This window comes from Castor canadensis, chromosome 13, assembly GCF_047511655.1.
Source record: "Castor canadensis chromosome 13, mCasCan1.hap1v2, whole genome shotgun sequence".
NCBI classification, from domain to species: domain Eukaryota; kingdom Metazoa; phylum Chordata; class Mammalia; order Rodentia; family Castoridae; genus Castor; species Castor canadensis.
The window spans coordinates 21314965-21328311 of NC_133398.1; the positions used below are offsets into that span (position 1 = coordinate 21314965).

General features: G+C 51.1%; 1 protein-coding gene across 6 annotated transcripts in view; it reads right to left on the reverse strand.

Moving 5' to 3' along the window:
• The window catches only part of Rgs3 (regulator of G protein signaling 3), a 124242-nt gene that overhangs the window by 72725 nt on the left and 38170 nt on the right, over positions 1-13347 (reverse strand). For all 6 annotated transcript variants that reach the window (XM_074051214.1, XM_074051215.1, XM_020160328.2 and 3 more), the window contains 5 exons: positions 9637-9718; positions 8640-8745; positions 7337-7688; positions 6276-6315; positions 1751-1947 (listed from right to left, as the gene is read on the reverse strand). In XM_074051214.1, the coding sequence (XP_073907315.1) occupies positions 1751-1947; positions 6276-6315; positions 7337-7688; positions 8640-8745; positions 9637-9718 (777 nt within the window). The remainder of the gene's footprint in view (positions 1-1750; positions 1948-6275; positions 6316-7336; positions 7689-8639; positions 8746-9636; positions 9719-13347) is intronic.

Here is a 13347-nt window from a genome sequence, read left to right on the forward strand (position 1 = left end):
ATGGTAAATCTAAAGAAAAGCTTTAGAAGTGTTCACCATCCAGCCAGGAAGGGTACCTCTGGTAGGAAGGGAAGACATCATGACCGGGAAGAGATATGCAGGCTTCTGCGTGGCCAGCAAAGATCCATTCTTTATCTTTCTGGATATTTGCTTTATAATTACTTGTCAAGTTGTACAGGTAAGTATTATACCACTTTTAGTTTATATATTTCATGATTTAAATTTTTTCAAAAACTTTTCATAACTTTTAAAAAACAATTTTCTTTTTTAATAACAATTTTAAAACAACAAGAAAAAATAACTAGGCACCATGGTATGTTGTCATAATCCCAGCACTCAGGAGGTTGAGGAGAGAGGGTTGTGAGTTCAAGGCCAGCCTGGGCTACATAGAGAGATCCTGTCTCAAAAAAACCCAGGGATACCAAGACTTCTGTGTTGCATCCTAAGAAAGAGAAGAGACCAACAGAAAGGTACAGGCCAGACCCTGCCAGGAGAGCTGTCAAGGGAGAGACGTGTTGCCTGCCACAGACATGTCAAGTCCTGACCAAGTGGGAATTCTAAGATCTGCTGGCAGTGGTTGGATGCCAGGGAGACAAGAGAAGGAGGGGGCAGTCAGAAATTAAGCCCTTGGGGCTATGTCACCTCTCTGCTGCTCCTGAGGGAATAAACTAATAAATCTTTCTGGGAAGCCTTTTGTCAATCATGTTAAAGGGTGTTAAACACATTCAGAACCCACGACCCAGCCATCTCACTTCCAGGAATCTTTCCCAAGAACAATAACCAGAGATACAATTCACGCACAAAGACTTTCATCACAGAGTTATCTGCAGCAAAAGAGTAGGCATATGTATATGAATAGAGAACTGGTTAAATAAACACGATATAACCATATGACAGAAGAGTGGGCAAGCACCATAAAACTCAGGCTCAAAGAACAACTAATGAGGTTGGAAACATTCATACTATAATTTTTGTTGAAAAAAAAAAAAAGACAACAGAAGTCAGGCGTGCTGGTTCATGCCTGTAATCCCAGCATTCAGGAGTCAGAGGCAGGAGGATCACCACTTCAAGGCCAGCCTAGGACTACCTAGCAAACCCCTGTCTCAAAAAACCAGGGCTGGGCACACAGCTCAGTGGTAGAGCACTTGTCTAGCATGTGCAAAATCCTGGGTCTGATCCCCAACACTGAAAAAAAGAAAAAAAGCAATAGGATATAGAATAAAATGTGTTGTTTAATAGGTATACAAAGGCACACAGAAAAGACACCTAAATGTTCATACAGGTTATATCTGGGTATGGAATGAATAAAGATTAGCTTTAAAGAGAAGAGAGAAATGGTGAAGAAGAGAGGGAAGAAGAGGAAAAAGTAGGAGAGAGGAGATCCAGATGAATCTTGGATCACCAGTGAATACTGACCAGCTACCTAAACTCTCCCTCCCTTGGTTAGTTCCAGACAACAACCACTGGATGAGGCCTCACCAAGACAGTCCTGTGACTGTATGGCAAGCAGTGCACCTGCTCAGGCCCCAGAGGAGGGGGAAATTGGGAGAGGAAGAAGAACACCTTCTTAACTGCTCCATGCTTTCTGATGTGGTCCCCTGGAAACCTTTGCTCCCCTACATAACCACTGGAGTTGTTTGTCTGTTCCAAAAGGGATCCTGAATGAGGAACCACTCAGAGACCTGGGATCAAGGCCCCTCCTCATTCTCACTTCCTCTTAAGGGAACCCTGGGGCCAGCCACAGGCTCACCTGAACAAAGACGGGGAACACCAGGACTTTAGGGGCCAGGGTGACATAGGTGCCGTAGCTTGAGTGTGGGACGTGAGGCCTCAGGACTGGCCAGTCTTGGTAGTTCCCATGGCCCTTCATAGTCTGCACCGTCTTCATCAGGCGGGACTTCTTCCCCAGGCCTGTGTAGGACTTCCCTTTACTGGGGCTTCCAGACTCTATAGAACAGAGAAGGGGCAGTGAGGCCTTTCCACCACCCCTGCAAAGGGTGTCCCTGCAGCAATAGGGAGCATAGACCCAGTCAGTCTACACCATTGACTGATAATTGGTTCTGAGCCAGGCCCATCCAGTGCAAGGAGCTAAGAACACAGCGATGTTCTGGCCAGGTCTCGGGCCTCCCTCCTAGTCTCATGAGAGAGACTAACATGTTAACAAACATTTCCAGGGCTAGGATAGCACTGGAAACCAACAACTGTGAGAAGGACAGCCATTCCCATCCGACAACCCAGATCCCAAATCAGACCTACTGTTTACTGGCCTTGTAATATTAAAAATCAAGGGTGGGGCCTGGGTATGGTGGTACACTCTTGTAATCCCAGCTACTCAGGAGGCAAAGGTAGAAAGATCACAGTCCAAGGCCCAGGGAAAAGCATGAGAGTCTATCCGAAAACAAATAAAAGCCTAAAGGGCTGGGGCTGTGACTCGAGTGGTTGAGCGCTTACCTAGCAAGCACAACGACCTGAATTCAGTCCCCAGTCCCACCAAAAAAAAAGAAGTTGCTCATCTCTAAAAAAATCAGATCTGACCTCAGTGATCCTGAAGTCCCACACAGAACAATGAGCTGGAGCAGAAGCAACTGCTCGTGTGGCAGGGTGTGTCCTCACTCCCCTGCCACAATCTCAGTCTAGCCAGACTATCCTTCACCTCTAGGCACCCTGGACAAAAACCCATCCTCCACAGTGGATGCAGAGACAGTGGCTTTACTAGGTTATATCAGGGTCTGCCATCCACTAGCCAAGAGAGCTACAGTCAGTCTAGAATAAGAAATGTCATTCACTGTGCCCATTCTGGACACAGCAGGAGGACAAATCACAGAGCAAGTGGGCTCTGCCCACATGTGCCACCTTCCAAGGGTTCTTCCTGCCAGGGGGTAATCAGGCAGGCCCTCGCTCCCTGGGTATCCAGCCTGGGTGCCAGTGCCCAAGCTTCCTTCTACCCGTGGCCCTGACAGCCAATGTGTGAACAGGTGGCCCTACCCAACTACATCTCGGGGAATGTCCCCACCAACGCAAGGCCACTGCTTGGAGGAAACAGACCAGAAGGTTTCACACTTGCCTCCTCCTCCCACCCTCCTCTCTGAAAGGTGAGAAAAACAAGTTGACTCCTTCTACCCCCACAAGTGACCACCATCACAGTTGAATCTGGGGGCAGCACTCAAACCATGATAATTCAAACCACTTCCTGCCTCTTCTGGTGAGTGGCTTAGAGAGAAGTAGAAAGCAGGCACCAAGGAGGAGGACACGAGGCACAGGTACAGGGAAAGAAGTCACACAGCTCCTCATCTGCTCATCTGGTCTGGGCCTGGCAGTGTTGGGGTAGAGGGTGTCAGTGCAGTCAGGCCCTGGCCCCTTGGCTGGAAGAACCCACCTTGCCTCTCAAGGTCTGCACAGGATTTGAGTTGGTTAAGACCTAAATTTAAGCACTGACTTCTCAAGTCAAAGACTGACTTGTGCTACCCTGAACAGGCTCCTTCCCCTCTGGGTTAGTTTGCTCCCCCATGGAGATAATAGGTTGCTGCCTTGCCTGACCCAGGCAGCCCTGCAGGAATTCACATAAGGGCCTCATAAGAAAGGGCTTGGTGGGCTATACCAGCGTGAGTGGGGATTGGATTGTCTCAAACCCTAAACCATTGAATAAGCCACCCATTAAGGCCATGGAAGGACAGACAAGGCCACTGGGCCTCAAACCATGCCATAAGAGGAGCCAAAGGGGAAGCCTGGAACTGGAGAGGCTAATTTGACATGCCAAGCCTTGATCAGAGAAGGCAAAACCAAGCAGGACTGACAAGCATGGGACTGAGGTCACCTAGACCAAACTCAAGGAGGATACCAGTTGCACATGGCAAAATCTGGACCCTGGACCCCAGGTCTCAGACTTTTAAAAGAAGCCATTCCCTCCTGTCCCTGGCCCAGCTGCCCAGGACTGTCAGAGAATCCTCACCTTGGGCCTCTGGAATCACCAACCACCTGACCCATCATTCTGCCTTCAGAAAGGAAAGACATGCTTAATGTATTTTATAGACAAGGAAACTGAGGCGCAGAGTGGTTGGGTGACTTGCCCAAGGTCATTGGGCTGGTAAATTCAACCTAGGTGACAGTCACACCAGGGAGCTCCATTGCCACACCCCCTGGTGATGCAGGGCAAGGAGGCATAGCTCTCCAGGACTAATTTTTCCGAGTATCTTTTCTTACAGAAGTCCAGACTGCAACCCGGTTGCTGAGCTCTGGGAAGGCAAACTTATTACTTCCCACTTACTACCACCCACGACGACGTCTGGTCCAAACCCTCATAACTCCCCTTTTTCCTCTTAACACCTGCTTCACTGGCCAAACACAGACATTACGCGGCTTGCTCTCAGCTTCCAAGGCGAGCCCTGGCAGTCATCCGGCCTGGCAGTGGTGAATCTGAGGCCATGCTGCCTTCACAGGGTAGAGGACAATGCCCAGGGCACTGCAGACCCAGGCACATGCCAACTACAGCAGGACAGGCACTTTAGGCCCCAGAAGATCCCCAGACCCTATTCAATTCAGGATGGCTAAACCCTCAATCCTGAAAGGCTAATCTTGGCAGACCAGTCAGGGAACTCAGAGGTTGGCACCCTCATGACAGCCTTAACCTCTGGACAACCCCAAGTGTGCTTAATGGAAGCTTTGTGCCCCGAATTTCATCCCTTTCTCTGAACTCCAGGACTGGGAGCTGCAAAGACTTAATCCCTAGGAAAAGAGCAAAGATATCTTTGGATACCCAAAGGATCATTATTATTATGAAGAATAAATGAAGCAAAGCCAAAAGCTTGATACAATGCATTCAAAAAGTTGTGGTTATTAACATCATAATTTCTTTACTTGTTCCTTTCCCCATGGCTTAGATGACTGTACCTTTCTTTGTATTATATGCTCAGAGGACACAGGTTGGGAGTAACCACCGAGGCATCTCTCAGGCTAAGAGGAGATCAATTCCAGACCTCCTAGACCATGCCCATGTGGCCACGGCAGGGAACACACCTCTCCAGCTCCCTTACTCCATGATCAGGCTTCAAACCTGTACAATCATTCTTCTTCAGTCAGTAACTCAGCTGAAACTCTACCAAGTTTCTTCTGTCTGCCAGGCCCCTAGACAGGTCTGACACTAGACACACAGAAATATGCCAGGCCCAGCCCTTAATGAAGTCACCATTTAGTAGTGACATCTTCATTTTAACCTAATGGGCTGACTAAAAGCTTTCAGACACTGCTGAATCCCTAACAGGCTCCTCCCAAGAAAAAGCAGGGCTTCATCTGCAACAGATCAGGACTAACACTCAAAGGCCTCAGAGGGGAAAGAAAGAAGGTGCCTTCCATCAGTGCCCCTGAGCCCACGGGGAGCCCTTCTGTCCCCCAAAGGCGTAAGTACTCTTCCACGTATCTGCTATAATAATCATTTTCACTCCACTGAGGGGGAGGAACAAGCAAGAAAGCAGTCTGGGACTGGCTACTGTCCTAGAAGACCAAGGCACCAGAAGATGGACTCAAGCACTCTCAAGGTGGGCATTGCAGGCCACTGATAAGGCTGGTCTCAACCGTGCAGCTACCAGCTGGACTTTCAGCTCAGAGCCCTCTGGCAAGTGCATGAGGACTTCATGAAATGTCCAGCCATCTCCAGCATCAAGATTCATACCTCAGGCTTCCCGGAGTAGGGGTTGGTTTGAGCCAACTTCCACCCCTGGCTAGGGTTTGCAGGCCAAAGAAGAATCTGTACTTCAAAGACAACCATCCTATGTCACAGCTCTCAGCATGCAGGTGACTGCTCACAGCCATGTTCTCGTATATCTTTCCCACAATCCTCTGAGAGGAACTACTGACCTCATTTTATAGATGGCAAAACTGAGCTGTGGCGAGGAGACATGATTTTCTCAAAGTCACATAGCTAGAACTCCAACCTGAGGCCTCCTAGCTCCACACTCCATGACTCCCTTCCATTGAAGGCCCAGCCACAGCTCAGTACCCTGGATGATGTTCAAATGAATGCCTGAGTCCTGAGCACGCTGTCTCTTACTTAGATAGCTCTGGCAGGTCGCTCTCTTCCTTCTCAGTTCAGCCTTCAAGGGAAAACACACTGATTCAGTGAAAGTAAAAAAGTACCAAGAAGAAAGGGGTGGGTGACATGGTGGGCCACCTTGACTTCATCAGAAAGGCCTCTGAACTCAGAGCAAGAGGCCGGACTAGGCCTCAGCTGACCTCCACCATCTCTCCAAGGCAAGCAGGCACAGTAGCAGGCTATCACTCACCTTCAGGGACGGTGTCCTCCTGGTACACAGGCCGCAGCAGCTGCAAGGGAAAGACAGGAGAAGCATCTCAACCCTAGGTACGAGGAAGGTCGGTCCAGGACCCCAGGCCTGGGGGACAGGAAGTGGAGAATCTTAGGGCACAAGGGGAAAACAACAGCCCTGCTCAGCTGCTGAGGGAGGGGGCTTGGAGGAAACACAGTTGAAAGAAGCTTTATGTGCCATGAAGTCAGATCCCTTGGAGAGACCTCAACTTCCTCTATAGCACTAGTTCCAAAGTGCATCCCATGGCTCACTGGAGTGGTGAGACCCTAATAGCTATGCCACCATCAAGGAAGATTTGGAAACACTGGGTTAAACAAGATTAGACCACCTTCTTTTTCTTTTTTTTTTTTTTGTAGTACTGGGGCTTGAACTCAGGGCCTTCACCTTGAGCCCCTCCACCAGCCCTATTTTTACGAAGGGTTTTTCAAGAAAGGTCTCACGAAATATTTTCCTGGGCTGGCTTCGAACTGTGATCCTCCTGATCTCTGCCTCCTCAGTAGCTAAAATCACAGGTGTGAGCCACTGGCACCTGGCTAGACTACCTTCTTTACTACAGGATGCCCTCAGAGCCTCAAGCAGGCTAATGCCATGGGAAGTCTTCCAAAAGGGAAGAGTACAGGGTATTTCGAAAACTTAGAAAACCTCAGAACTCTATTTTCCCAGATCATCTCCTGGGAATAATTTTTGGGGGGACACACCCCAGCACCTCGTCATGTAATCATGCAATCGTACCTCCTACAATGAGGGGTTTACTACCCACCGGGGCAACCCATTCCACTGGGAAAGCTAACATCCTCCAGCCTGCACAACTGCGGCCCTGGATCTGTGCTCTGAGACCATCCAGGCCCATCTGTACCCTCTACCCGGGACAGCATTGCAGAGGCCACAGCCAACACAACCCCATCTCTTTGTCCAACACTCCCAGCCCCCTTCAGGCTGCTCACAACCCAGTTCTGAGCCTTTGAGACCTCCGAGCCTGCCACAGGGACCCAGCTCTTCCCCATACCAGCTGTCCATACCTGGCTCCCAGGGTTCAGCGGGGCCAGGATGATGTAGTTGGGGTCGGTGGGGGCCGTGGCACGGGACAGTGCAGGCAGGGTGTGCTGGCCCCCATGCTTGCCCACCTCGGTGTAGCGCTCCCAGCCACCAAGCAGCAACCCATCCGAGCTGTCACACACCAGGTGGCAGCTATGGCGTTGCTCAGGCCGTGCCTGGGCCCCACGGGTACAGTTCTTCTCCCTCTTGTTGGGGGGTGACTGGAGGTCATGTGTTGACTTGCAAGAAGCCCGCCGCAGCACTCCACCGTCTGGCCCCGGCTTGACCTGGGGGACCATACGCCACACAAGCAGGATGATCTCGCTGGGGCAGCTCCTGGAAGTCGGGGGATCACACAGAGTAGTTGAGTCTTGGGGAGTCCAAAGTCAGCCAGGTTAGGAGCCTACAGTGCAGAAAGAAAGTGGACAGGAGGAGAAAGCAAACACAGGGGAGAAGCTCCAAGAGTCAGGGAAGAAAGGGATGTAAGAGGCCATGTTCTGCAGAGATGACAAAGAGTCTCTTGGATCATTCCTAACCTAAGCTCACTCAGCAGTGAGTGAGCTTGACCCTGAGGCCAAAGCCAGGCTCAACAGGAAAAAGCAACATATTTAACTTGTGATGGTGGCTATTATGGGAACAAGTAAACCTTCATCTAGTCATTCTAAACTTTTTTGTTTTTTTTTTTTGAGGCAGAGACTCACTGTATATCCTAGGCTGGCCTCAAACTCACTCTGTATCCCTAGCTGGCCTCAAAGTCATGATCCTCCTACCTCAGCCTCCCTAGGACTGGAATTACAGGTGTGCACCACCATGCTTGGCTTTGTCTAGTCATTCTACAAGCAAACCTAAATGAAGTCATTCGGGTTTTACCCCAGGGGGTCAAATTTAAGGAACGCAAACATTTTAAAGAATGATTTTTAAGTTGTGCAATTAAAGCATTTGCAATAACTACACACCCTTAAACAAAGGGCTCGGGCTCTTAGGTGGCAGAAATAATTAGCTAAAGTGGAAAGCAGCCCCTGGAACCACATCGTGAACTGCAGGGTCTGTTTGAGAGCTTCATCCCTGCTGTTTGCTGTGGGATCCAAAATTGCTCTGAGCCTGAACCTTCCATTTGCAAGCCAAGAAATGGAATCCCTGAGGAGCACAGTGAATTGCTTCCAGCTGGGCAAAGGAAGGACTGGCAAGAGCAGGGTAGGGCAAGGCAGTGTGGCCAGCACTGGGGTGGGAGAGATGTGCCATGCCATCAGCCCGAGGCCCCATCGCCCGCCCCGTTGCCCCTGTCACCGGATCTCGTGCGCCAGCTCCACACATTTCCAGTGCTCCACCGGCCTCTCGTTCAGTTGTAGCACCGTGTCCAGCTGCTGCAGCCCTGCCCGCTCTGCCGGGCCCCCTACAGGGATAAAGAAAAGCTATTCAGGAGGCCCTGGAGCCCCTCAAAAGACAAGGAGTCCCCTTAGCTTCCATGGTGATCTTAGACAAAGGCTGCCCTTCTGCTCTCTCTGTTTTTCTGTCTGTGAAAACGTGAGCCTAACTCGGTAGCTCTCGAGGCCATCACTCTTTGCCCTCACCTCATCCCTGCCTGCCTGCCCCTCCCTCCCCACAGTGCTGGCCACCTCTGCTGCCCACCCCTCCACCCAAGCCCTCCATTCTCAGGGCCTCCTAGCCCACTGAGAACCTGTCCCTGTGCCAGGCTCACACACTACGCCATTTCCCCTACCCCATTAATTAAGCACAGTTCCACGTCCATCCCAGAGCAGGTACTAGGGACACCTGACTACTAAGCCTGGCTTCTGCCCATAAGCTATACCTCTTTGATGAGGAGTAACCTTTTACTCGTGAAAAGTAGGGAAGGAGTGGCTACAATTAAGGAAGGGATGTAAGAGGCCATGTTATGCAGAGATACCAAAGGAGTCCCTTGGGTCACCTCTAATCTAAGGCTTGTAGTAGGATCAGATACCGATTCCAAACAGAACTCATAAATGGCTCTCATTTTCCCATATAGCCATCATAGAAATCCAGGTTTAGCTCCTGTTCAAAATGATTGGGAGTCAAAATAGAAAGACCTATCTTTGTTTAGATAAAAACTAAACAAACAAAAAAGAGTGGGCATATTTTCATAAACCTCAGTTCATCTGCAGTCAATTAAAAATATTATTCTTTTCATTTTGAAAACCCAGGACTCTTTGCTCCAGTGTGGGGCTTCCCTTCCAGCTCTATCCTGTCTGTAAAGCCCAGGTGCATGGCAGGAGAGCAGAGCTGGCATCCTGTGTTGCTCACTTACCAGAATCCACAGCCTGGACTCGGACCGGAGAGTCACAGCAGATAGTGAAGCCAAAGCCGTCCTTGCCCCTCGGGATGGTGATCTAGGATACAGCCCTGCCCAGTCACTCCCGGGAGCCTTGAGGCTGGGAAACCCATAAGCCCCACCCAGAGCCACCCTCCTCTCCACAGGAACCAGAGCCAAGAAGTAGCTGACCAGTCCTGCACTGTTCTGTTCCTTTCTGGGACCAGGCATCTTGACACTGGGTTGTGGACCAAGCAAGGATGTTGAAAGTTCAGGAGGTGACTCTGGTCCGCACAGGCAGAGCCTGGGATGGACAGGGCCTGGGAAGGATGAAGATGGCTCTCCTTGGCCCTATCAGCCCCAGCCCTCTACCCAAGGGCCCACTAGGACTGCACCTCCCCCTTGCTGCCCAGGATCCACTGCCTACCTTACTCCCTTCTTCCTTTCCCACAGAGGTCTTGGGACATTAGCCCAGGGCTGGCCCTGTGCGGAAGGCCCAGCCCAAAGACAAGCCAACCTGGTGGCTGCCCTCCTAGAGCACAGAGGAGGGAAAACTGGTATATACTCATTCAGCCTCAGGTCAAGGGTCTCCTCACAAGAGAGAGCTGGGGTTTCAGAAAATTGTGGGCCAGAGCCTCAAAGCAGCCAGTGAGGGCTCCCAAGTGAGGGGACAGGTGAGGGCACAGCCAGGCCTCCCACTAAACATGCACTAGCCAGACTTCACTATGCCTTTGAGGGCTGGGCACATGGTAGGTCCACAACCTGACTTTCAGGCCACAGAAGGGCCCTGCCATCAGGACGCTCTTTCCAAACCAATACACAATTATTGAGCTCCTACTGCGTGTCAGGTTCTGCATGAGGCCTTGGTCTCTGGCTCCCTCCCAGAGAGGCAAGAAGATACACAAATCTCTCCAAAGCAAAGTAGGGCTTGACAAGCAAATCAGCAAAACAGGGAGACTGTGCCACAAATGGCCCTTTGTGCTGTGACTCCAGACACCACACTAGTGCGTAGTAGGAACTCAGTAAAGGCTATATCAGTGACCTGCCAGCAAAAGGACATAGTGTACAGTGTGGCCTGCTGGTTCACTTGGGCTACTCAGGGAGCAAAGTCAGAGAAGGGTGTCAGTGGTCTCCCAAGAGTCTCCTTAGAAGAGGTTGGGCTTTGAGTGGGCCCTAAAGAGGTACAGGGAAGATATCCTAGGCAGGTTGAGGAAGAAGCCAGTTCAGCAAGCCTGGAAAAGGTCAAGTTCATAGCCTTGTCCAGAGATGGCTATCCCCCTCCTTTAGGGTTGTCTTTTAGGGCTGGGCACTTGCATTCACCTGCTGGCTCTCCCAAGGCCAGGCATGAGGAAGGGGAGCAGGCAGGGTCCAGGGTGACCAAGGCCCCTGGAAGCTGCAGGGGCCCCTGAGGCTCTGCTTCCCACCATCCCTGGGCCCAGATTCAAAGCAAGTTTGTAAAACAGGAAATCTGACAGACAAGGGGAAGGGGGAGGGGGCAGGAAAATACCCTGTTCCCATAAGAATTCTGGGAAAACACGCAGCTAAGACAGGAAGAGAAAAAAATGGAAAGAAAGAAAAACAAACTGAGGAGCGAGTGTGGAAAGCTGGGGGAAAGGGGAGACCACTAATTGCCCAACCCAGCTGAGCCTCAGAGAATTCAAGAGCCTCATCTACTCCATGAGACCAGCAGGGATTTTCAGGGGATTTGGAAGACCTCCTCCCACCCCACCCCAAGACACACAGAAAGCTGGATTCCAAAGTCTTTTTAGCAGTTCCCCTATCCTACCCCAGCAGGGCACCTTGGCCCCTCCCTCATGGAAAACAGGCCCCAGCCCCCCTGGGCTCCAGGCACAGGTTTTAAGCAGTGGTTCCAAAGCTGAGTCTAGAGAGGTGTGTGTTCCTACGCCCTGTTCCCCTGGTCCAGGCAGGGATGGAAGCCATTCCACCTTCCTGAGTGTCACTTTAAAAAGAGTCAGCCTAGAGAACAGTCCAGCCCAGCTGAGAGGTTGGGGGCAGAGGAGTGGCAGGCCTAAGGAAGCAAGCATGGTCTCCTGCCGCAGCGGGAAGGGTGAACTGAGTGAAGGAAGCAGAGCTGTGTCTAGCCTTCGTGATTACTGACCATGTTGAGGGTAGTATCCAAAGAGCCTGTGCATCGCTGTGCCCTATGGGGAAGGCAGTTTTAGCAGCCCATTTTACAGAGAAGGAAACCAAGGCCCAAAATGAGTAAGGCCCAGCCCTTCTCTGACCTTGGATCTCAGGTGTGTGCATGGGGGCGGGAGCCCTGATGACTCTGGGACCTCAGCCACTCCTCACAGAGGCTGTCCTTCCTGGGAGTGGTTCTTGCTCTTTGCTGTCCAGGACAGGCACTGCCACTGCTCTCAGGTCTCAGTCATGCTGACTCCTCACTTCTGCTCCCCTGCCTGCTTTCCAATGCTCTGTTATGCCTGGACTTCTGTCACCAACTACCACCACTTATCAAACACGCCCTAGATGCAAGTAGCAGACACTAAGACAGGCACTTCATAGGCCCCATTCCATTTACTCTAACAGCATTGTCCCTATTTTACTACCCCCATTTTAAGGACCATGAGATGGGACTCAGATAGTGACTCGCTTGAGGCTGCAGCTCAGGGGACAGAGCTGGACTTGAGCCCCCATCTCATAGAAAACTCCATGCTGTCAATTCTGCAGTGGTTTCTAACACAGAAGCCATCTTAAATCCCAGAGCCCCAATCCAGTACACACTCATGCCTAGCCCCATTCTCATCACCAGCGCACCCCAGACTTCTGGCCCATGGGACCAAGGAGATCTGGGAGTCCATGACCTCCTATCCAGTGTGCTCCTTGCCTCACAATGCTGGTGTCACAGGGGCTGCTCTACCTGGCTGCAGAAGGGCGGTAATAGAGTGGGGCTGGCAGGGCAGGACCTGAGAGCAGAAGAGGGCTGGGTCCCCTAGCGGCAGGTGTGGGCATACAGGGGACCCCTCTTGGCACCTCCCTGGGATCTGCTGTCAGAGGAGTCAGGACCCAGATTCCAGTAAAGTAATTAAAACAAGCAAAGGGACTTCTCTAAATTTTTTAAGTCAGAATAATTTTTGTGCTCCCTTCCAACTTGGACATTCCCAAAATCTGGGCATCTTTAGCCTCCACGCTCCCTGACCCCATTCTTTTTTTAAAGAAAAGAAAATCCTCAGGCTGAGAATGTAGCTCAGTGGTAGAGTGCTTGCCCAGCATGTGCAAGGCCCTGGGTTCAATCCCCACCACAACTTCCAAGACGGGAGGCCATCCGAGAAACCAGACCTGCTCAGTGAAGTTGGAGTCCAAAATCACAGGAGCCCTAGGCCACCTCCAGACTCAGCTGAGTGCTGTGGGGGGGGTGAGGGGGTGTGGAGAAAATCATGTGTGTGCACATATACATGGAGCCATGCAACTCTGCACACAACAAAGCACGCAATGGGCAGAGCAGGTCCTGCCATCCCATCAGAAGTGGGGAAAGTTGACAAAAACACCAAACCGCCTCCAGAAGCACCAGCTGCTCAGCCACCACGTAACAATCTCAGCCCTAGGATGCTGTTTTTAATGGACACCCCTCACCAGATAACAACAGTAGAAAATTGGCTCCATCATCTCACCACAGACACCACCCAGCCAGTGGTTAGGACAAAGCACAGAGCCGAGGCTGCCCCAAGGCAGGGTGGCAGGTAACAG